General features: G+C 38.3%; 1 protein-coding gene across 2 annotated transcripts in view; it reads right to left on the bottom strand.

Annotated features, from left to right (window-relative positions):
- Positions 1 to 3,671: 3,671 nt before the first annotated feature.
- EFHC1 (EF-hand domain containing 1) overlaps positions 3,672 to 25,956 on the bottom strand; it is a 73,486-nt gene continuing 51,201 nt past the window's right edge. For both annotated transcript variants that reach the window (XM_054490757.2, XM_054490759.2), the window contains 5 exons: positions 25,782 to 25,922; positions 16,857 to 17,070; positions 16,321 to 16,468; positions 5,745 to 5,955; positions 3,672 to 3,823 (listed from right to left, as the gene is read on the bottom strand). In XM_054490757.2, coding sequence (XP_054346732.2) covers positions 3,752 to 3,823; positions 5,745 to 5,955; positions 16,321 to 16,468; positions 16,857 to 17,070; positions 25,782 to 25,922 — 786 coding nt within the window. In that variant the 3' untranslated portion in view covers positions 3,672 to 3,751. The remainder of the gene's footprint in view (positions 3,824 to 5,744; positions 5,956 to 16,320; positions 16,469 to 16,856; positions 17,071 to 25,781; positions 25,923 to 25,956) is intronic.

Genomic DNA, 25,956 nt, shown 5'->3' with positions numbered 1-25,956 from the left:
TCTCCCCTGAAACAGTCTAAAGGAAAGGGATTGAGCTGCCTAATTACACAGCCAAGAGAGCCATCTGGGTGAGAACATGGCGAGAGTGCACACCCTGGAAGGTGTGTCAGCCTGAAAGGGCCTCCTGGGAAGATCAGAAGGAGCCTTGGAGAGCATACCATTAGAGCCGGGGTGGTCAGGTACAGACTGGGTTCCCTCCATCTGAGAGTGGTGCACTGGGCAGTTTCCAGTTGGAAAGAGTTCTAAGAACTCACCAAAACAGGGGGCTCTGAGGCAAAGGACATGGAATCAACCTAGGTGCCAATCGATGGTGGATTAGATTTTTTAAATGTGGTACATCTACACCATGGAATACTATGCAGCCATAAAAAATGAAACCATGTATTCTGCAGCAACGTGGATGCAGCTGGAGGCCATTATCCTAAAGTGAATTGATGCAGGAATAGGAAACCAAATATTGCATGTTCTTACTTCTAAGTGGGAGCTAAACATTGAATACACATAGACATAACGATGGGAACAATAGACACTGGGGACTACCAGAGTGTGGAGGGAAGGAAGGGGTATGTGTGGAAAAACTACTTACTGGGCACTATGCTCACTACCTAGGTGCAATATGCTCATGTAACAAAACCTGCACATGTACCCCCTGAATCCAAAAAGAGAAAAAAGGTGCTCTGGGAGAAAGAGTCAGCCTTTCGGCACATGTCACTCAGACCTGGCCCCACATTATGACATTACTAGCCACAGAAATAAGACTTTGCCCTTTTTCTCTGGTTTCTACCCCCTTAACCTTTCCCAGAGCCTACATGGGCTATAAACAGCAGCATGGCTGAATAGGAACAAAGGGAGCAGAAGACAGAAAGAAGGGAGTAAGAAGAAACCACTATCATCACCCCAGTATACACACACTCTTTACCACAGGCTTCTAAGCCTGGGGAAGGACTGAGCTGGGCCAAGCAGGATAGAGCTTGGTAATTTTTAAGCTGAAAAAACTTCTAAAATAATACAGATCCCCAACTTTCAATGGTTCAACTTATTTTCCTACTTTACAATGGGCTTATCAGGGTTATTAAATGTGTTTTCAACTTGTGATATTTTTTACCTATGTGAGTTTATTGAGACATAACCCCATAAGTAGAGGAGCATCTGTACTTGGAAGTGAGATACTGTTTTAAATAGTTACGAGCGACTGAGGGTAAAACAAAACAAAACACGGGTTATTCCCAAGCTAATAACCTGAAACAGAGAAGGAATCAACATAATACATTCACAGCCCTTTCAATAAGCTGGTTACAACTGGCTGAGCTCGTTAGGGAAGGAAACACCAAGGGAAGTTCCCTAGAAGTTCTGAGAGGGCAAAGCAGTCTGAATTCTGTGTAACTCTATCCTCATTCATATCACATTTTGGGTGGCTTGGGGGAATTTGAGATAGGATATTTAAAGATGAGCTTAGTGGCTGACTTCAACCAAAGAGCAGCCCTGTTTGTAAAAAGCCAGTCAGAGCTCACTAGAGAATAGTAACTGCAACTAGTCTTTCCTTCCTCTCTCAAGGCCAGGCTCTCTAAAAGCAGTATTTTTCTAACGATTTTTTTTTTTTGGAGATGGAGTCTTGCTCTGTCACCCAGGCTGGATGGAGTGCAGTGGCATGGTCTCGGCTTACTGCAACCTCTGCCTCCAGGGTTCAAGTGATTCTCCCATTTAAGCCTCCCGAGTGGCTGGGACTACAGGCACATGCCACCACACCTGGCTAATTTTTGTATTTTTAGTAGAGATGGGGTTTCACCATGTTGGCCAGCCTGGTCTCGACCTCCTGACCTCCAGTGACCCACCCGGCTCCACCTTCCGAAGTGCTGGGATTACAGGTGTGAGCAAGTGTTCCCGGACAAATCTTTTTATTTTTTTTTACTACAACCCACATCAAGAAATACATTTTACATCATGATCCAGTAAATACACTCTCATTTGAAACAGAAACTTCAGCCCAGTATGGTGAAACCCTGTCTCTACTAAAAATACCAAAAAAAATATTAGCTGGGTGTAGTGGCGCACGCCTGTAGTCCCAGCTACTCAGGAGGCTGAGGCAGGTGAATCACTTGAACCCGGGAGGCAGAGGTTGCAGTGAGCTGAGTTCACGCCACTGCATTCCAGCCTGGGTGACAGAGCAAGCCTCTGTCTCACTCAAAACAAAAGAAAAAAAGAAAAAATACCCTGCTAGGTATACCAGCTATTTTCTATTACATTCCTTTTTTTTTTAATGCAGGTCTAATGGGCCTAGAATCACAGTTTGAAAAACAGGTGTATATTTCCCTCAGTATCAGTGTGGGCAGATGGGTAGTGGTGGGGCCATTGACTAGCAGCAACAGCGATACTGCATACTGATTCCAACATCCCAGATGATGCTTCTAGAGAATTCTAACATTCCTCCTGCTCTTGACCATTCTACATCTGAATTAGGGTTATCCAGAGAAAGAGAACCAATAGGATGTATGTATACACATATATATGTGTGCACATATATATGTATATACATACTATATATACACATATACTATATATACTATATACTATATATACATACTATATATACTATACATACTATATACTATATATACATACTATATATACTATACATTATATATACTATATATAAACACTATATATATACATATAATCGTGTGTGTGCATGAATGTGTATATATTATATATATATTATACATATATGTAGAGAGAGAGAGAGAAAGAGAGAGTTATAAGAAATTGCTCACACAATTATAAAGGCTTACAAGTCCCAAGATCTGCAGGGTAAATTGGCAAGCTGGAGACCCAGGAGAGCTAAAGGTATAATTCCAGTCTGAATCCAAAGGCCTAAGACTTAGGAGAGCTGATGGTTTAGGTCCAGTCTGAAGGCCAGCAGGCTCCAGACCAACAGCTGATGTTTCCATTTGTGTCTGAAGGCAAGAAAAGGCTGATGTTCCAATTTGAAGCCAGTCAGGCAGGAGGAATTCTCTTACCTGGGGAAAGGTCAGCCTTTTTATTCTACTCATGTCTTCAAATGATTGGAGGAGGCCCACCCACATTAGGGAGGACTATCTGTTTTACTTAGTCTTCTGATTCAAATGTTTATCTCATCCAAAAATACCTTCAGAGAAACCCCAGAATAATGAACTATCTGAGGCTGGGCACAGTGGCTCATGCCTATAATCCCAGCACTTTTGTAGGCTGAGGTGGTAGAATTTCTGGAGCTTATGAGTTTGAGACAAGTTCAGGCAACACAGTGAGACCTTGTCTCTACAAAATAATTTTAAAAATTAGCTGAGCTTGGTGGCTTGAGCCTGTTGTCCCAGCTACTGGGGAGGTTGAAGTGGGAGGATCACTTGAGCCCAGGAGTCTGAGGCTTCATAGAACTAGGATAGTGCCACCACACTCCAGCCTGTATGACAGAGTGAGATCCCATCTCTAAAAAAATTTAAAATATTTTTTAAAAAAGAAAGAAATACTTGGGCCCCCTGTGGCCTAGTCAATTTGACACACAAAATTAGACATTGCTATACCCCTATCACCCTAAATAAGGCACCAATCTTAGATCCTATTAGATCCAATTTAGTTTTGACTTCAGTAGCAGTGAAATAAGAACCAAAACAGAAATAAAACTTCAGGAACTCTGTAAATGCCTCTATGAAGAGTGTAAGGTGTATTTCAAAGCATAGTTCCAATATCAAAAATTGTCTTGCATGTTCTCATCAGCAGGTCAGTTTGAGAAAGCACGAACAAAGTTATAGTAGTTAATCTTGCCTTCTCCATGAGAGCACATCCTGATTAACTGTGGAGAGAGCAAAGAGAATAGGTGAGACAGATCTGCAGGGCTTCCGTCAGCTCAACTGCAGAGTGCATTTATACATAATGATCCCCAGCCTTTGTAAATCAGTTCAGAATTTTTGTATCCTCAAGTTGATTCTGAAATGATCCTGTGAACCTGGCAGGTAGGACAGACATTATCCCCATCTTACACTTAATGAAACCAAAACTGGATGGAGTAAATGACCTTCCCTGTTGAAGGCCGAAAGAATGAGGGTCATGATCAACTCAGTATACCACTGGAGGCTATATGAGTAAACAGTAAACTGTTTCTCATGAAAGCAGGATGTTGGCAAACTGACGAACTGCGTCTGCTGCCCAGAAGGAATGCTGAAGGCAGTCACGACCCAGGCACAAGTGTTTCTTGTGATTAGACACATCTGAAGCCTGTTAGCAATAATGTGAACCTGTGATCAATTAATCCCTGCTCTTTCTACCCAATAAATATGAAGGGCTGTAGAGGCTCGGGCGGTTGCCTTTGCTCACTAGAAGCAGGCAGCTCTCTTCTTTCCCTTCCTTTAAAATAGTTACTTTTGTTTTAAGTTTTCATTTCTGCTTCCATCCTCCTTCGTTAACTCTCGTAATGATGGTCTCAAGTAGTAACAGTAGTAATTGTCGTAGAGACGTCTCAAGTAACCGTGGCAGTCTGCCACACTTCCGAAGATTTCAGAACTAACATCCATATTTATAAAAGCACTTTTAGTTGTTTTTATATTCAAATAAAAGACTGTCCACTCAGCTCATGAGGAGTAAGACTTTTTAAATAGCAGGCTGTTGCTACCACAGCCTAACGGAAGGGTCTGGTTATGCCACTGCTCAACCTGTGTCCCTTGAAACTCAACTGTGACTGGTAACAGACTGATTTTCTGTGGTTATTTTTATAAGACATGTGCAAATATGTCCCACCCCCACTTCCCTGCTCCACTTGCCAATGACTGCCATCCCTCTCTCCCATGTCAGTTCCCACATCAGACAGTATGAAGAATTTGAATATCAAAAGTTGGGCATGCTGTCAACCTAAATTTGGGGAGCTAAGTGTGTGTTTGGTCCACATGAACAAATACTCTTCTATCTGCCCTCCTACTCACTCCCTGCTAATGTTTCTGTCTATGAAAAATCCTCATCTCCAACCTAGTCACTAGCCCTAAACCAAACCCTTTCCTAAATGACTCTTAAATTCTGAACACCTGTTTTGGCTAAAAGATCTTTAAAAAGGCCTACAGAACCTCAATATTTTTAATCAGTAAGAATGTCTCAACGATCATAAGCCACAGTCCTTGGCATTTCTCAGGGGGACTTTGTTCTGACTTGCAAGGGAACCCTGGCTTAAGGGTTTATAATGAAGAAAAGGCATGAAAGTCCCCCTTCAACTCACTTATGAAAATTCAAGGAAGAAAACTTCCATGCCCTTTCTCCATCAGCTGCTGGCCATGCTACCACTACTGACAGATGCCACAGCCCTCCCGCAGTGGTCACGCCTTCGTCCATGCTAACCCTACTGATGGGCCAGTGTAGGTATCAGCTGTGAAGGGTATCAAAGGCTGCCAACCAGTCTGCTCAATCAACTTATCTTTGAGTCTCCCCTTGCTAGCTGTCCCTCCTGGATCGTCTCTGTTGCCCTTCTTCAGCCCTGACATGTTGGTCTACTAACCACTCTGTGTTGTCCAGCCCCAGGCCCACTTAAAGAGATGCCCTGCAACAGCAATTAGAAAAGGATGCAAATGCTAGAATCAACAGGCAATACCTAATCAGGACAGAATAGTAGATCTGATCTGAACATCCTAAATCTGGCCCAGTTGTAGTGAAATACACATACAATTGCCTTTAGGAAAGAATGATCAGTGCTTAGCCTCTGCAATCGACTCATAAGAGTAATTCATACTGACCTCCTTAACCAAGGAGTCATCCACTGGGACGTTAAGCGATTCACAGATTTTAAAGAACATGTCTCTGTCCACATATCCTGAAGCTTCCTTGTCATAAATTTGAAATGCCTCATGAATGTTGTCTTTGCATGAGTGATCTTTCAGTTGCTTCTGAATTGTGTCTATTAATGCTTCCAATTCCTGCACGCCTGGATCCTTTTCAGTTTGCTTGCTGTAGAGAAAGGAAGGAAATGACTGCACATGGTATTTATTCTTGATCAATCTCATCTCAGTGACCAAAGTTCTTACTTGATGAAATCAGGGAAGCTTCTAATCACAGCTTTGAGATTGAGCTGACCAATAACTGAACACTTGCCCACAGGCCGATAGCTGACCTCCACATCAGGAAGGCCTGACTGGGGGCAGTTTTTGAATTTCCTCCCTTCTTGCTCAGCCTCCTTTCCTGCCATCTGTTAATCACTGCACCACAAGGAGGCAAATCTAATACCACCACCATGCCAAATTTGGTATCTGTGGGAATCACATCATTGTCTCTTACTACTGTTGCAGATTGTTTCCTCATCTACAACTAAATGCCTGAGTGATATATAGAGAGAGAGATGATATAGATATAAATAGATAGATAGAGATCTGTAGCCAAGAATCAACCTTTTATAGTTTTAATATTATTCCCTCTCCAATTCACACTGAATTTTGTGAAAGGTTATCTATGGAAGCTAAGAGATTGCTCTGTGAGGTAGAGTGAGAAGTTTGAGCTTAGCATTTACTGAAATTAAGAGAGAATAGTAACACAGGGTGTTGGGAAGAGAGAGGTCTAACCCTTCAAAAAACAACCACAATAAGTAGAGGCTCAATTTTTATTTCCTCTGAACATGAAGGTACAGTTATAAAATTAAAAATTTTAGAGCTGAAAGATTCCCTCATATTTCATCTTCATAAATCCTTTTAGAACAAAATGGGCCAAATAAACTCAGTAAGCATTCTTCCCTCTTTCAGTGATGAGAAAACACACTTGAAGACCTGAGTGACTGATCCCAGATCCCATGTCAGCGGCAAGACTAGCACTCACATCCCACTCCAGTTCCAACATATTCTCTCAATTATGCCCAGTCACCTCTCACTGAATTCTTCTCCTCCCATAACTTGAAAACTATCAATCTACCATTGCTTTTCTGTATTTATTTTTCTTGAGTATAATATTTTAAAAGTTCACTGTTGCAAATAGCCTCTTTTTAACTTATTTCCCTCTTTTACCTGCTGGCAAGTCTTGCTGGGGAAGGTATAAAGTGGAATAACCTTTCAGGAAAAATTTGGAAACATGAAGCAAAAGTCCAGCAAATAATCTCAAATAATTTATCCTAAGGAAATAATCATAGGTTGTATGCAAAGATACATCTATAAGATTGTTTTGAGATAGCCTAAATGTCCAAAAATAGGGAATTAAATAATTTACACTACAATAAAGCAACAGAATAATACTGTAGCCATTGATAATGCTGCAGAAAGAGTATAAAGATATTTTTAGTGAGAAACTCAAGACAAAAAGTATGTATACAGTGTTACCTTGTGTTATAAAAGTTGTGGGGGAATAAGAGCGCATACTTAAAGTTGCTTATATCATTTAAAGAAACTCTGAAAAGATATTCAAAAAAATCAACGAAAGAGGTAGTTACCTATGGGGAGTGGAGGGTAAGAAGTAGGGACATGAAAGATGGGGTAGGAGCAAAGCTTTTCCTTCGTCCCTTCATATCTGTGTCTTAAAATATTTCATTTCACAAGGGTTCATGATAGACTATCAAGTGAAAAAAACAAAATAGTATTACAGAATTTTCTACTTTATATGCATCTTTAAAAACAAAATATTAGAAGTAGTTATCTCTGAGTTATAAGATTTTCAAAAATTTTTGTTTATTTCCATTTGTATTACCTAGATTTTTATTCCCTAAATTTTCAAATTCTGGTCATGTGTTACTTTCGTAGTAAGCCAAGAACAATAAAAATCGTTGTAATAATCCCCAATATCTAAATGCTCTCTGGCATTATTAATTATAGAAGCAGAATATGTTTATCTGATGAATGTAATTCAAATCATATATACTAAATTATGAATGACCACCAGAGAGCTATTTTAGTCGCAGAAAGCAGTCAAACCTCAATCTTCCATGTGTTTCCAAGAACTAGAGCCACGAAACATATAAAGTTAAAATGTGATCATCCAATCATTTGGGGAAAGAGACATTAACTCTCCCTTTCCCAAAGAAGCCAGATTCCCATTCCCCTTTATACAGCAGGAAAAATACCCATGGCATCTGCTGCCTTTGAGCAAGATGGAGTAAATTCACAGATAGATGGCAACAGGTGGTACTGTTTAAGGAAGAGCTAGTTAAAGTTACAGCCCCTACTTTATTGCCAAAGCCCAAGTCAGGGCACATTCTGGAAAAGAGCTGCAAGTTACAGGCCAAGGTTTGCTCACATGGGTCAACAAGAAAACAGAGGGGCCAGCTGGTTATGCCCAACAGGGACTGCCAACTGAGAGGTGGCTAGAGGTCCTAACATGCTGGGTGAAGACTCCGTGCCAAGCCCTCCAATGACCTTCCTTAACTTCCATAAAAGTGAACGTGTTTTATAGAGTGGCTAATCTTCCAGAGGTAAGAGGGATGTCACAGTTTTCTGTGTGCTCTTAGAATATTTTGCTATGAGCATCCTGGCAAAGTCCTCCACTTAGAAAATGAGACAGATAAGCAAAAAGAAGGAATAAGGAAGAGCAGGTGTGCTAGAGAGATGAAAATGACAATGGCTTCATTTTTAGTTGTACAAAGTGGGAGATGCTGGTGGCTCAGATGGACAAAGACATGTTGAAAATAGATTCAGCAGAATGGAGAGCAATTCAGATACTGCAATGTCTAGAAAGTTTAGAGAAGACAAGTAAGAGGACCAAAAACAGGACCTTGAGAAATACCAACCTAGTAGACAGAAGTAGGAAAGACACACACAATAGGCTTTAAGAGAGGTAGGACTACCAGAAACTTTGAATTTCCAGAACTCAAGAGAGGATTTCAAAAGAGGGGTGATAAAGAGTAATCAATATTATATGTAGATCAGAAAAACTAAAGACTAGACCAAGGGGTCAGCAAACTATGACACCCAGGCCAAAGCCAACCTGTTGCCTATTTTTTATATATAAAATTTTACTGAAATACAGCCACTCCTATTCATTTATGTATTGTCTATGGCTGCTTTCACGCTGTAAGGGTAGAGTTGAGTAGTTATGCCAAAGAAGGTATGACCCACAAAGCCTAAACTATTTACTACCTGTCCCTTCACTAAAAAAAAAAAAAATTGCCGACCCTTGCTTTAGATTATGAGCTCCCTATTCTCTCATATAATTGCCTAAGCATTTAATATAAAATTTGGTATATGGTATAAACTCAAATATCTGTTGAATTAATGACTAAATGAGAAGAGTCCATTATACTTGGAAACAATCAATGACCTTCAAGAAAGCAATTTATGAAGCAGTCATTAAAAAAAGTCAAAAAGATTCTGGAGCAGTCAGGAGGGAAGTGGTTACAGACACAAAATAGAAGAATTAGATTTGAAGAAATAGGAGGAGTTACTTATCTCTGACAAAAGAAGGTAAAGAGAAGAAAAGTGATAGTAGAGAAACATTCTAAGATGAATGGTGAGAAAACTGATGAAGCCCACATTGGATCATTTGATCTCATCTTTGAAACCAATTACTTCCATTTCCTTAGAGAAAATGGAAAAGGAAATGAGAATATTTGGAAAATTCTCATGGGAAAAGTGGCTAGAAGTGAAAAAGAAAAGGATTAAAAAGATAATTGAGTAAGTGAGTAGGGTCCTCTTGAAGCTGAAGTGCACAAATGGGCATGTTAATGGAACAAGAATAATACATAGGAACAAGTGTGTGTATGTATCTATGCTATTCACACATGTGGATTTCCTGTGGAGGGTGGGTTAATAAGTGTGTGCATTTGCTGTCCTTAAGTCTGAGTTCAAAATACTGCAGTGGAGGACCCCAAACCCAAAGAGAATTTAAGAACTTGAAGATGAAGTTAATACTCAGTTACCTGTGCATTATTCTAATTTTCTGGCTCAGAGAAAGCAAATGGCCAACTCCAAATTTCATCATCTTAGAACTGACAATTGACATAAAAAGTACTGGTCTGACAAGTACTCATGATCCCCTTTCATGACTCTTCGCAATGAGTGGCAAAATATATTTGTAACTGCATTTCCTTAGAGCAGGATTCTTTATCAGATGGATGAGTCGGGAGCTAAATGCAGACTAGCTAAGAGGCACAGAAGATGCGACAGTGGATTTGTATCGTCTCCATGTGTTTTTCCTAACTCATCTCTCTGACCCATCACAAGAGAAGAAGGGCGGGGGTGAGGATCAAAATGAGGATGGCAATGGATCTCTTAACCCATGTCGTAGTCCATTTGTGTTGCTATGAAATAACTGAGGCTGGTAATTTATTAAAAAAAAAAAAAACCAGAGGCTTATTTGGCTCAGAGTTCTGCAGACTGTATAAGGAACATGGTACCAACATTTGCTTCTAGTGAAAATGTCAGGCTGCTTCCCTTCATGGTGGAAAGGGAAGGGGAGCAGACATGTGCAGAGAACACATGATAAGAGAAGAGGCAAGAGAGAGTAGGTGGTGCCAGGCTCTTTTCAACAACAGTTCTCATGGGAACTACAAGTGAGAACTCATTCCTATGAGAATGGCACCAAGCCATTTATGATGGATCTGCCCTCAGGATCCAGACACCTTCCATGAGGCCCATCTCCAACACTGGGGATCAGATTTCAACATAAGGCTTGGTGGGGCCAAACAACCATATCTAAAACCATAGCTTGGTGGGGCCAAACAAACCATATCCATATGGCAACCTAAAATTTGAATTTCTCCTTATTTTTATTGATATCATATTCTAAGAGTCACAGTGGTATCTTTTCCTCATTACTACATTTTTAAAAACTTAAATTGCTAAATTTAAAACAATTTTAAAGATGATTTAATTAGTGGTATGCTGAAGCAAGAAGCTTTCCAGTGTCTGCTGGTATTTGCATAAACAAGGGACAATTACAGAAAAAAACTTTCGGGAAGTACTTGAATTAAATATATGACTATGAATATGAAGTGGGCCTTTAATGCTGTCCAACCACCAAACTATGCTTCTCTAGTCCGTTCAGCCTCCCACTTTCCTGGACAGCTATCATATTTGTTTAAGTCCTGAGGCATTTTTTTTTAAAGATGTGTCCGTGAAATGAGACAATTTTTTTTTTTTTTACATTTTAACATCTCTGGAATTAACATGCATTTTCAATTAATGATATGGATTATATTTGGCAATTTTTTCTTTCTCAGTGGTAGCTAAAATACGCTGTTTTAAATTTTATTTTATATTCATTTTATTGATATTTATATATTCAATAAAATAGAGCATTTCATAACTTCTCCTCTCTCTTGAAACCTCCAACATCTCCCTCTATCCTCACTCTTTCTACTGCACTACTATCACGAAACAATCACAAGGGCCTCCCAATATCTACCCACCTACCAGAATCTGAACCCACATATGCTGCCTTTTGCCTGTTGCCCTAGATCAAGGTTTTAAAGAGTAATCCCAGGACCCGTGGAGGTTCCCAAGACCCTTCAGGGGTCTGTGAAGTCAAAATTATTCTTGTGATAATACTTAGTCATTATTTGTCTTTTTACTCTTTTTCCCACAAGTGCACAATGGAGTTTTCCAAAGGTCACACAACACAGGCTATCACAGCAGGCAGAATACAAAAGCACATGAAAATCCAGTCATCTTCTATTACTAAGTAAGTCAGACATTAAGAGGTTTGCAAAAATGTAAAGCAATATCACTCTTCTCACTAAATTTTTTTTGTTTGTAAAAATAGTTTTTTTCACAAAATTATGTTATTTGTGTTGACATGAAATGGGTTTATTGTTTTCAAAATAAATATTTGAAAATTTTTCAGATATAATTTCTAATATGCTAAATAGCAATAGATATAAACACATAAAAACTCTTTGGGGCCCTCAATAATTTTTAAGGGTATAAAGGTGTCTCGAGACCTGAAAGTTTGAGAAATACTGCCCTAGGTTAATGGTTGGTGCTTCTATCTGAAGCCAATTCCACCACTCATACTAAACCCCATCCTCTCACAAACTCCAGAAATTCTCCCCGCTCTCTCACACACTTATCAATGTTTTCCTCTCTATGGAATCATTCCCATTAACATACAAACATGCCATTTCTTCTATGTTAAAACAAAAGCGAAAACAAAATAAAACAAAACCTTCTCCTGACTTCACTTTCTCTGCTAGCTGCTGCCCCATTTCTCTGTTGTCCTTTGCACCAAACCTCCCCAAAAGAGTAGTCTCCACTCTGATCCAGAATTCCTCTCTCCCATTCTCTCTTAAATCTACTGCCATCAGGTTTTCCCCGTATTCCCATTCCACTGAAACTCCTCATTAAGGTCTCCAAGGTCCCCAATTCCCTTAATATTGCTAAATCCCTATTTGACATAATGAATCATTCTGAGGTAGGAAGTGGGACTCGACTCTGGAGGCTCGGCTCGGACACAGGACCAGATTGAGGACTAGCTAAAATAGGTCTGGGGCAGAGACGGCTTTTCATAAGACATGCCCACCAATGTGCCATATCAGTTTACCATTGCCATGACAACATCCGGAAGTAACCACCCCTTTCCACAGCAACGACGCAAACACCTGGAAGTTACCACCCTTTTCCTGGAAATTTCTGCATAATATGAGTACAGAACTGCCTTTGAGCTACAATTCTGGGCACAATGCCTATGGGGTATCCCTACTCTACAAGGAGCAGAACCTCAGCTGCTGCTGCACACTGTTGCTTAAAAACAGTTGCTGTTTAACAGCACCAGCTCTCCCTGGAATTCTTTCTTGGGAAAAGCCAATAATTCTCCCTGGTTGAGCCCTAATTTTGAAGCTCACCTGTCCTCCATCAAGTCTGTCTTCCTTGATATGAAGGCATTTCTCAGTTTGCACAGTTCCAAGACCCATGAATTTCGATTACCACCATTTAGTAAAATAACCCATTCCCCCAACAACATGGTTCAAATTTCAGTTAACACAGTTATTAACTATGAGTAATTGCATAAAGTACAAACTTATCTGTCAGGACTTTAGTCCACTAACTACAATGTAATTAAACAGATGCATATCACAATCAGTGACAATTACATCACTTCTTTCAAAGTCTGTTGGTGACTAGTCACTGTATATTTGTTTTATAGTTCACACAGACAGTAAAGTGTGTAGCTATGTTGTCTCCTTGTCTCTCAGTGATACACAAACTGTATTTTACAAAAACGGAAAATCAGAAGAAAGAATTGGTCAATAAGGATGAAAGTACAGCAAAGATGCAAGAAGTGAATTCAAGTCAAATATAAATGGAGTTATAGAAGAGAAAGCTGACTGTAGGAATGTCGACACAGCTGCCTTTCAAGAGACCCTGGATGTGCAGCCAGTGGAAACTGGTGAAGGCAAACCTATCAACATAAATGAGAAAAGTGGTTGTAATGAAAAGAATGAAGATATCCCAGATGCCTGTAAAATGCTTCACATTAAAAGAATGCTCAGAGATATTTCATTCTTATTAAAGGAAGTCTAAGACATATTTTATAACATTGAAAGCAAAAATCACAAAATGTTGGAAGTTGATCCAGTCTTAAACAGGAATATGACAATTCACCAAGGCATAGAACAGATGTTCAGTCTGCATCATAAGTTATACAATGAGAAGTAGGCAAGTGCTGCTCAAACCACTTTTGATAAAGTTTTTATAAAGAAATAAAACACTTTAATTCTTAATGTTATCAATGTTTTAAATTACAATGTGCTAAGTAAAAATTAGCTTTACTATTTTTTCATGTCCTTATACATTTATAACCATCAAAGTTTTTAATGTTGTGACAAATTTTTTTTTTTTTTTTTTTTTTTTTGAGACAGAGCCTTGCTCTGTCGCCCAGGCTGGAGTGTAGTGGCGCAATCTTGGCTCACTGCAACCTCTGCCTCCTGGGTTCAAGTGATTCTCCTGCCTCAGCCTCCTGAGTAGCTGGGATTACAGGTGTGCACCACCATGCCTAGCTAATTTTTTTGTATTTTTAGCAGAGACGGGGTTTCACCATGTTGGTCAGGCTGGTCTTGAACTCCTGACCTCAGGATCCACCCACCTCGGCCTCCCAAAGTGCTGGGATTACAGGCATGAGCCACTGCGCCTGGCAGTGACAAAAATTTTTAAAGGGCACAGAACAATTGTACATTTTCCCTTTGATTATTAAAATTGTTTTGCATGTTATTTTTTACAGTCCTATGCTACCCCTTCATTTGGCATCCAGGATACCGCATTTTCTTCCTGCTTTATTGGTTTTCCTTTTCAGTCTCCTTAACTGTAAGTGTTGGTGGACCCCAGAGCTTAGTTCTTAGAACCATTCTTTTCTTTAGCTACACTAACTCCTTTAGAGATTTCATCCAGGCCAGGAGCAATGGCTCATGCCTGTAATCCTAACAGTTTGGGAGGCCAAGGAGGTAGAATCACTTGAGCCCAGGAGTTCTGGGCAACAAACTGAGACCCCTGTCTCTACTGAAAATTTAAAAATTAGCTAGGAATAGTGGCGTGCACCTGTAGTTCCAGCTACTTGGGAAGCTGAAGTGGGAGGATCTCAGGAGTTTAAGGCTGCAGTGAGCTATTATTCCACTATTGGCACTGCATGCCAGCCTGGGTACAGAGCGAGATCCTGTCGAGACGGAGAGAGAGAGAGAGAGAGAGAGAGAGAGATCATGCAGTTTCACAGCCTAAAATATCACTATATGCCAACAACTCCCACATTTACATCGCCAGCCCAGACCTCTCACTCAAACTCCAGATTTACATATCCAACAGACTATATGCTCTCTACTTGGCTGTCTTAAACCTAATATATGATATATCCAGAACTGAAATCCCCACCCCAACCAACAAAGGATGCAACTGCTCTACCCACATCCCACATCTTCCCCATCTCAGGTGATCACAATTTCTTCCTCCAGTTGCTCACGCCAAACATCTTGGAGTCATCCTTAACTATTCTTTTCCCCTCACATCCCCTAGAAAATCTGTCTGAAGTCCAATTGGTGCTACCTTCAAAATATATCCAAATCAGACCACTTCTCCCCACCTCCACTGATACCACCATCCTGGGCCCAGACATCATCCTCTCTTGCCTGGAATACTGCAATAGTCTCTTAACTAATCTCTCTCCTAATCTATTTTCAACACAACAGCCAGGATAGTTCTTTTAAAATATATGTCAAATCTTGCAACTCCTCTATTCAGATGCCCCTGCTCCCAATGGCTCATTTCATTCGGAGAAAAAAGCCAGCACCTTTCCAAAGACCTATTAAGTCCTACACAATCTAGCCCATTGTTAATTTTCTAATTCCATCTCCTACTCCTCTTCCTCTCACTCACTCCATTTCAGCCACCCTCACTGGCCTACTTCTTCCCAATGTTCCTTGAGTACTTTAAGTAAAATATGCTAGTATTTAGGGCCTTTGCATGCACCATTTCCTCTTCCTGAAAAGCACTTCCTCCAGAAATCCACCCAGCTAACTCCCCTCAAGTGTTTGTTCAATGTCACCTCAAGGTATAACCACCTACCCTGACCTACCTTCACAACCTACTGCCACTCTCCAGAAACATTTATTACTCTTAATTTGCTCCAATTTTTACAGCATTCATCACCCAATATACTGTATAATTTATTTGTGTTATTGTCTATCTCCTGCTGCTTGGAAGATCAACTCAATGTGGGCAGCAACTTCTTGTCTATTTTGTTTACTGATAAAAGTCCAAGGGCCTGGTGATAGTCTCTGACACATAATAAGCATTTAATAATTATAGCTGACTCTTGAACAAGAATTTGCATTGCACAGGCCCACTGAAACCTGGATTTTCTTCTGCTTTGCCACCCTTGAGACAGCAAAACCAACACATCCTTCTTAGCCTACTCAACACGAAGATGAGGATGAAGACCTTTAAGATGATCCACTTACACTTAATGAATAGTAAATAATTTTCTCTTTCTTATGATTTTCTTAATTTTATTTTCTCTAGCTTACTGTATTGTAAGAATACAGGATGCAATACACACGACAGAAAATATGTGTTAATCAACTGTTTATGTTATCAGTAAGGCTTACAGTCAAAAGTAGGCTATTAGTAGTTAAGTTTTGGGGTGTCAAAAGTTATACATGAATTTTCAGCTGTGGAGGGAGGCTGGTAACCCTAACTCCCACACTGTTCAAGGGTCAACTGTATTTGCTAAATAAATGAAGTTGAAAAAGTTCTAAGTTACTAGTTATTACACTGACATAGGGAACCTTCTGTTTATATCTAATAATTCCCACCTGGTGAGAGAAATCGGAAAATCTAAAATGTGATTACTCATTTGTTTTCTCAAGAATTACTTCCTGAATATCTTGAGTGTGCCAAACCCTAGCAATCAAACACACACCTTTCTGATTCTGGAGCAGGTGCTTCTCGCTTTCGGACATGGTTCTGAATTGATGCGAGTGCTTCTGGTGAATACTGGGCAGCGTTGCTCTCCATGTATTTCAAAACATACTCGTCTGTATCAAGGATGATGAACCGGTGACCAAACACTGGAGAGAAGGTAGCAACACACTTAGCTTGGTGATGTTCTCTCATGCAATCAGGCGTAAAATAGTATTAACCCTCAATGATAAATTCACAGGTATGCATTTATGACAGAAACTAATGAGCTTTCTTTAAATGACATACTAATATGCAGTTGTTTGCTCAGTATTTACAAAACTTATTGTCGACATCTGTAGCCAACAAATGCAATCAACTTAGAGTTTAATTGATTAGGAAGGCGATTAACACATTATACCATATATACAAGGATAGTAGCTTTATCTCAGTTGCAATACAATCTAATTGCCTCTTATAAGGGTTAAATGAATTAAATTCCAATTAAGAACTCATTCAGGCAGCCAGTAGGAAATTCTGGACTGTGTTTAGACCTACCCTCAATCACAGCACCAATGAAGAAGTCACTGGGGCCATAGTAGATAGGGTTGTCCACTGTAGAGTATGGTTTAACAACTTTAGTCCTGCCAAGGTACTTGCCCCCAATGATACCAGAATTGCGAACAGGAGGCTCAAAGATACTGATCATGTCGGTAGCTAGAAAGTAAGAGAAGACAAATTTGCGGTCTTTGTCTTCTGGGATGGGGGATTCCTACAAAGGTGAAGAAAAGAGGATATTATGAAGGTTCATGGTCTATGCAGATGTGCAAACTTAAATGCCTATAGGGGCCAGGTATAGGATATAAATGAAGCAGTCTGGGTTCTTACAATATAAACAAACCATCTACGGGGAAACTCTGGTGCCTCTGGGAAGAACATGCCTCATCTAAGGGAGGCTTCCCAAGGGAGGCCGCACCAACTCAACTCAATTGTTGCCTTGTGAGAATGTAGGCCCAATGTTGCTAGATCTTTCAGTTTTTCAAAAGATAAAAATGTGGATTATTATTTTAAACCTCTGATTTTAAAGTACTGACTCCAACTCTTTTAAAGCACCATGAAGCCCAAACACAGTATACTAGAACATATATTTGGGCTACATTCTGACCACAGGCTGCTAGTTGAGACCTGTTGGCTGACATTATGTTCAACTTCATGAACACTAAGATGATTATGCAAGGTTTTATTTTTTAAGCAAATCAGTTTATATACATAATGTAAAAAATAAAATTCAAAAAGAAGGGATAAGAGTAATATAAAATCAAAGAATTGAAAGTGATTCTGAGAAACTACCTTGTAGACAAGACTTTTTATAAATCAAATTGCAGAGTGATCACACAACCCCTAAGGAAGAAATTCCAGTCCCAACAAACCTTAATACAGATTTGCTTATTCCTGACTAAAATCTGCTCATATTGTAACTGTAGCACATCTTCTCATTAAGACCATGGGATTGTTTGTGTAATAATTCCTCATCTATTAAAGAAGTCATTAGATTTTTCTCTTAGTGAAATAATTTTCTCATATCATTCCTTCATCTAATAGTCTCCAAATCATTTGGATTGTACACCCATGTAATAAAAATATAAATGTTAAATAAACCACCACAATATAGTTAATAAAAATCAAATCATATCACTCCTCTGCTCTCAAACCTTCAAAGAATTTCTATCACACTTAGAATAAAACACAAACTCCTAAGCAGGGGCATACCAGCGGGTTGGAGGGGACAATGGTAATGGTTTACTATGGCAGGAAAGAGTACTATAAAACTTAAAAAAAATTATTGTCTTTATTGGGAATGAGGTTTACATTTATAGAAAAGCATAAATATTACAGAGAATTCTCACTCCCCTCACCAAGGTTCTCCTAATGTTAACATCCTATATAGCCATTAGTACAATTATCTGAACCAGGAAAATAACAATAGTACAATATTAGTAAATAAACTATGGTCCTTATTCAAATTTCACCTGTTTCTCACAAATGCTCTTTTTGTTTCAGGATCCCATCCAGGATGCCACATTGCATTTAGTTATTTCTCTTTAGTCTCCTCCAATATGTGATAGATAGTTCCTCAATCTGCCCTTCTCTTTCATGACTTTGATGCTTTTGAAGACTACTCATCAATTATTTTCTTGAATGTTCCTCAGGCATCTCATTTTTGCATTTTTGGCAAAAGTATCCCAGAAAAGATATCATGTCTTTGGTGTATACCAGGGAGTTTATGATGTCAATATATCTTATTATGGATAACACTGACCTTGATCACTTGGTTAAGGTTTCTGCTGGATTTCTTCCCTTAAAGTTACCATATTTCCCTTTGCAATTACAAAACATCTTGGGGGAGATGTTTTGAGATTATGGGAATCCTGTTTCTCCTCAAAGGTTTTCCCACTAATTTTAGCAGCCATTGCTGGATCTTATCTGCAACCGTGATTACAGCAGTGTGTGCCTAATGATAATTTTTCTACTTCCCACTTTTCTTTTACATTAATTAACTGAAATTCTACTGTATGGAGGAGCCATCCCTTTGGGGATGAGTATCACTGATGTTGTTTAGAATTACAGGCACATGATAATAAGAAGAAACAGACCAATTTTTAGTTGATTTTATTTTTAAATTCTCTGCAGCTTGTTATCTATACTTTCTTGTTACCTGGACTGCTCCCATCAGCCTATTCCTCTGGCCTTGTTATACCACTGGTTGCAGAGCCCTGACTGGCCCCCGACCTGTCATTCCACCTTTTTGCCCTCCATTCACTGCACACTGTCTCGGTCTTACATGAAGCTCTCTCAGATATTCCCCTGGCTGGCTCCCTCAGCTATTCGTTTGGTTTCTGCTCTGCTACGACCTCCTCAGAGAGGCTTTCCCCATTCTGCTGATATAAATGAGCCCCTTCCCCATCATTCTCTGTCTCATTTTATTTTTTACAGCACATGTTACTACCTATCCTTATACGATGTATTTATTTGACTAGAATGTCAACTAGAATGTAAGCTCCATGAGAGCAAATATTTGTCTATCTTGTTCTCCACTGTACCTTTGGTATCTAGAACCATATCTAGCCCAGAGTAGTCCTTCAATATTTGTTGAATGAATTAATAATTAAACATATGTTCTTCTATATAAATATAGTTTGTGCATTAAAAGGCACATATAAAAATATCAGAGGCTATAAAATAAATGCACTCATAGTAAACAAAATAAACAGAGGCTGTAATATTTTCTTAACAAACACCACAGATGGTACTGTCTTGCGTATCTCTTAGAAGACATTCAGCTGCTTTGAAGATCACGGTTCAAATCATGTTTCTTATGTTCTTCCAAAGCTTTGCCAAGTTTCTCAGCCAGCACTCCACTCTCAGTCCCAGAGAGTTTACCAGCATATTTTTACTTAGGCACCAATAGTCTACTAGGATTTAGTATATGTTATTTTCCCAGAACACATCCAGTGTCTTTGTCTGACCTCCATGGGATTTAATTAATTTGTCTCTGATCATTTCTGTAGCATACTCCTTTCTTTTTGAATGTCCATATATTTTCTTTTGAAGTCCCCACCTCACTCGTAAACCTTTTCCCCTTATTGTCAAGCACCCTTTCTTCCTCAAGAACTTTTGTGATGAGTCTAATGAATACATTCTCTATTTCACCAAACAGGTCAGGGGAAAACATCTGAAAATTACCATGACCAGAATATCACTTCTTTTTTCCTGCCCACATAAAGATATCCACTATTTCTTTACTAATAGTTCTGTTGGCTTTCTTTTAAAATTTTTTACTGTGAGCAGTAACACAGAGAGAAAACTGCAAAAAAAAAAAACCCCAAAACAATAATAAAAATATCAAAATGCACAGCCGAAAGAATTTTAATAAAGTGAACACCCATATAACCACCATCCAGGTTGAGAAACAGAACGCTGACAGAACCTCCCAATCAATATTCTATCCTTCCCCCACCAAACAAGCCATTGCCTTGAATTGTATGGTTTTCTTTAGTTTTGCTACAAAGCAGACATCCATAAAGTTTTGTCTGCTTTTTAATCTTCATACAAATGAAATTACATAATATGTGTGCATTCTTTTGTGTCTGGATTTTTACATTCAAAATTATGTTTATGTGATTTAGCCATGTTGTTATTAGTAGCTGTAGTTCATTAATTTTCATTGAACAGAAATCAAATTATGACACAAATATACCATAACTTATCCAGTCTCTTGTAGGTAGACATTTAGGTCTATTTTTGCTATTATGAATTATGCTATTATAAACATTCTTATCTTTTGGTGTACATATATTGCACCCTTAGCACAATCTAGTAAATATATTATGCCAAACTGTTTTACAAAGTGGGTATACTCTCTTAGTAAAGAGTATGAGAGTTCCTATGGTTCCATATTCTCATCAACATATTAATGATTCTGATGGGTGGGTAGAGGCAACTCACTATGATTGTAATCTGCATTTCTTTAGTTACTAATGAAGCTAAGCAACTTCTCATATGTACATATTTTTAAAGACAGAGTCTCTGTTGCCCGGGCTGAAGTGCAGTGGCAGGATCATAGCTCACTGCAGCTTTGAACTCCTAGGTTCAAGTGATCCTCCCACTTTAGTGTCCCAGGTAGCTGGGACTATAGGCACATGCCACCAACCCCAATTAACTTATTTTTTTTATCTTTGTAGCGATAGGGTCCCATTATGTTACCCAGGCTGCCTTCAAGCGATCTTCCTGCCTCGGCCTCCCAAAGTGCTGGGAAAACAGGTGTGAGTCACTGCACCTGGCCCTTCTTATATGTTTAGTTGCCTCTTGGATATCCTCTTTTGTGAAATGCCTGTTCAAGTTTCTTGCTCATTTTTCTTAATGATTTCAGAGTGTTCTTTATATATTCTGAATATAAGATCTTGGTTGATTTCTGTATGAAACATCTGCTCCCACTTGAAGCTTGCCTTTTTTTACACTCTTAATGGTGTTTTTTGGAAGAACAGAAATTCTTCATCTTAATATAATCAAATTTATCCATTTTATTTAATTAATTAATTTATTTATTTATTTAGGAGACAGAGCCTCGCTCTGTCACCCAGGCTGAAGTGAAGTGGCTCAGTCTCAGCTCACTGCAACCTCCGCCCCCCAGACTCAAGTGATTCTCCTGCCTCAGCCTCCCAAGTAGCTGGGACTACAGGCATGCACTATCATGCCCAGCTAATTTTTTGTATTTTTAGTAGGGTCAGGGTTTCACCATGTTGGCCATCCTAGTCTCAAACTCCTGAGCTGGGGCAATCTGCCCACCTTGGTCTCCCAAAGTGCTGGGATTACAGGCATGAACCACTGCGCCCAGCCATTTATCCATTTTTAAAACATGACTGCTTTTTTGTATCCGACTAAATAAATCTTTCCCTACTATAATGTTAAGATTATTTATTGCTAAGAAGTTTTATTGTTTTACCTTTCACATTTAGATTTTCAATCTACCTAGACTTGATCTCCACTTTTGGAGTGAGATGGAGGTCAAATTTTCTTCTTTTTTGTTACATGAATATCTAATTGTTTGATATCACTGATTAGAAACATCTTCCTTTCCCAGCCCCTCTGCAGTGCTGTATTTGTCATATGTCTTTTCCTGGGCTGTCTTATCTGTTCCATTGGTTTGTCTATCCTTGCACCAATAACATGTTATTTTAATTACTGTGACTTTTAATACAGAGTGATATTTTTGTGAGCAAAATCCACTAATCTTGCTCTTCTCCAACAGTATCTTGGCTATTCCTGGTGCTTTGCCTCTCCACTTATAGAATCAATTTGTCTGTAAAAATAAAAACATTTTTGGATTTTTTGACTGTAATTACTTTTAAACCATAGATCAATTTGGGGAAAATATTTTTATAATACTGAATTTTCTAGCCAATGAACATGGTATATCCCTTCATTTATTTAGGTCTTCTTAATTTTCTCTCAATAATATTTTAGGTGTTACATATTTTTTGTATGTAACATATCTTTTGTATGTAACACCTAAAAGATATGTAACACCTAAAGTGTTTTTGTATGTAACACCTAAAAGATATGTAACACTTAGGTGTTACACATGTAACCTAGGTGTTACATATGTAACCTAGGTGTTACATATGTAACCTAGGTGTTACATATCTTTTGTATGTAAAAGATGTTACATATCTTTTGTATGTAAAAGATATTACATATCTCTTGTATGTAAAAGATATTACATATCTCTTGTACGATAAAGATACATCTTTTAGGTGTTACATATATTTTGTATGTAACACCTAAAATATTATACCAAGGAATTTAATTTATACCTAGGAATTTAATATTTTTGATGCTATAGTAAATGGTATTTTTTAACTTTATGTTTTCTTTGTTGCTATTTGTATATTGACTTCCCTAATGTAGAAGATAGATTCTTTATTTTCTATATATACAATTGTTCATTTTGGATAATGACAATTTTATTTTTTCCTCTTCAATCCATATACTTGTTTATTCGCTTCCTGTTTCACTGTTCCAGCTAGGACTTCCAGAACAGAACAATGTGGACCAGAAAGGGTGATAGCAGTCTTGCCTTGTTCCTAATCTCAGAAAGTACCCTTTCGACATTTCATCACTAAGTAAGTCGTTTGCAGTAGACTTTTCATACATAACCTTTAACAGATTAAGGAAACTCTCTTTTATTCTTTTTTTTTATTAAAAGTTTTGTTTTCTTTCATTTTTACTTTTTTAAACTATTATTTCAGGTTCAGGGGTATATGTGAGTTTTATTTTTAAATCATATTAGATTGATTTTAGCAAATGCTTTTCAAAATCTAACTTTTCTCTTTTATTCTGTTAATGTGATGATTTTTCAAAACTGAAATAAGACTTTTTTGGCTTATTTCTCATTCTTTGCTGAAATTCTCAATCTTATTCTTTATCTCCTTAAACATGGTAAACAAACGTTTAAAAAAATTTTTTTAAATTTTATTATTTATTTATTTATTTTATTTTATTTTTAGATGGAGTCTTGCTCTGTCGCCCAGGCTGGAGTACAGCGGTGCAATCTTGGCTCACTGCAACCTCCGCCTCCCGGGTTCAAGTGATTCTTGTATCTCAGCCTCCTGAGTACCTGGGATTACAGGTGCATGCCACCATGCCTGGCTAATTTTTGTATTTTTCTAGTAGACGCAGGGTTTCAGCATGTTGGCCAGGCTGGTCTCAAAATTCCTGACCTCAAGTGATCCGCCCTCCTTGGCCTCCCAAAGTGTTGGGATTACAGGTGTGAGCCACTGCTCCTGGCTTAAGTTTAAGTTTCATAGTGCCACTACCTGAAATCCCTATAAGTATATTCTATTGTCTCTTATTTCTGGTCACTTTTCTTTATGTTATCTTGTCTTGTTTCTGAACATTGTATTATTAATATTGTTTTTGTGAGTGCCACACATTGTATTTTTAAAATTGTAGAAATAAATTGAAGCTGAAAATGATGTCATCTGCAGAGAATTTGTTTGCTTCTGACAGTCACCTGGGGTTATTATAATCCAGGATCACCTTAATCTGATTTGTAAAACTGAGACAATCAGGGACTATGATAATTCAAAGCCAGACAATAGTCTCTTCAAAGATTAGCTACAGACAGACTTAAGCACAGAGGGTTTACCAGGAGCTTCTGCCTTTGACAGGCCCTAAATAGATTCCAATGTTTGTCCTCACAGGTGGGTCTTCTGGAATCAGCAAATACGCCTAGCGGAAAAATGAACCCAAATGTCAGGTTCACTTCTGTGGTTCTCAGTGTTCCCCTGGTTCTTGCTCTATGATTCTTCACATCTTGCTATTTGTTCCGCACCTTCAAGTGCTAACACACATACACATACACATACACATACGCATACACATACACACAAACACACACCTCAGCAAGAGTGCTGATCCAAATTATTTGGTCTATCATTGCTAGAAATAGAAGCCCTCTGTAAATGCTTTAACTTTTTGTGATATATCATGTTTGACCAGGTTACTTGTGAGTACAGAAGGCTGCAATCAAAAGAAATTTATCTTTTCTCCTCATTTAGCAATATCTAACACTATTCATAGCCATTTTTGTAATCAACTTTGTATTAATTTTTCCAGGTTTTTCATTATCAAAGGTAAGCTTACAATTTTGCAGTTTATAAACTCATAGGAGTTCCTTTCCCTTTTCTAATCCTAAGTATTATACTGGTTCTTCATCAAAAGAATACTGGGTTGAAAGCCAGAAGGCTGAGTTCTAGTCCTACCCCTGTCTAAGCAGCACTGGACCTGGGACAAGACAAATAGCCTTTCTGTTTCTTAAGTTTTGAAACATAAAATGGGTACAATATTGTATTGCCTTACTCATGGATAATGTATGCAGAAATAAATTCTTTTGCCTACTGAATGAAGGCAAAAGTTAATGAGTACCTACAAAGTCTAGAAAGACATGATTCCTGCCCTTAAGGAGTTATAGTTACCATATAATAATTCAACAAGCCGCTTGAATTTTAACAGTAACTGAAAGAATCTAGTACTACAAAACCTTTATTGGTCAGAATTCTTATGGAGAGTGTTCTAGTTGGCCTACATTTTGCTGTTTTGTTGTTTTCTTAAAAAAATTTTGTTTTTAGCCAGAACTCTCTTTTTATTTCAAGCTTTGTGCAATCGTTTTCTAAAATCTATTATTCAGCTGTCTTTAGCTTAGTTTTTATCTTTTCAAATACATGCATATAGTTTGAAAAGTCACCTGACACCTCCTACCGCCAGCTCCTAATTCCTATTCCCAGATATAACTTATTTCAACTTCCGCTATTTATGTCCATATTTCTAATAAAATGGTTAGGTTCCTATTCTACATTTTTTTTCCATTTTAAAGACCTTATACTTTGAATTTCTATCAGTAACTTCTCTCATACAATTCTGCTAATTAATGGGATATGCAGAATTTGAGTGTATGTCTATTTCTAACTCCATGCTCTTAACTATTAGTCACATAACCTCTCAAGATATCAGGCAAGATATCACAGATAAACGCAAAACTTACTAAGACATGGTCCCTAACCTCAAGGAAATCACAGTATACCAAAAAGCCACACAGATACACACATGGTTTGAATATTAAGCAATTTCATAGTTACTTAATAAAAGAGGCAAAAGGTCTGTCAACATTTGAGGTGTAAGAGTGAGAGATTAATGATCTTAAGAAAGATTCTTGGGAGAGATAGGATTTGATCTAGGTCTTAGTTCAGGGACACCATACTTAATACTATCCAACCTCCCTGAAGGCTGGGTACTAGATACAATGGTTGGTTGAGTCAACACATAACTCTGACAGCTGTTAATCTACAGCTTACAGACAAAATAAACAATTGTACACAGTACTGAGATAGAAGAGAATCTTTAGTACCTAAAAATTAGCCTCACCAGTACAGCCAAATAACGAAGCACCTTGTTATCATTCACCAGCATTTTAATAACATCTTTTTTTGGAGCTTTTGGAATGAGAGCAAAACAATTCTGAGCAGAATCTTCCACTAGTCCAAAACCGTTATAAGGAGGCAGCTCCTGGAGACATAGAGGAAGCAAGAAGTAAGGCAGA

This window comes from Pongo pygmaeus, chromosome 5 (genome assembly GCF_028885625.2).
Source record: "Pongo pygmaeus isolate AG05252 chromosome 5, NHGRI_mPonPyg2-v2.0_pri, whole genome shotgun sequence".
Lineage (NCBI taxonomy): Eukaryota > Metazoa > Chordata > Mammalia > Primates > Hominidae > Pongo > Pongo pygmaeus.
Note: the sequence above shows the minus strand (reverse complement) of the source record. Positions and strands in the feature narration are given on the sequence as shown.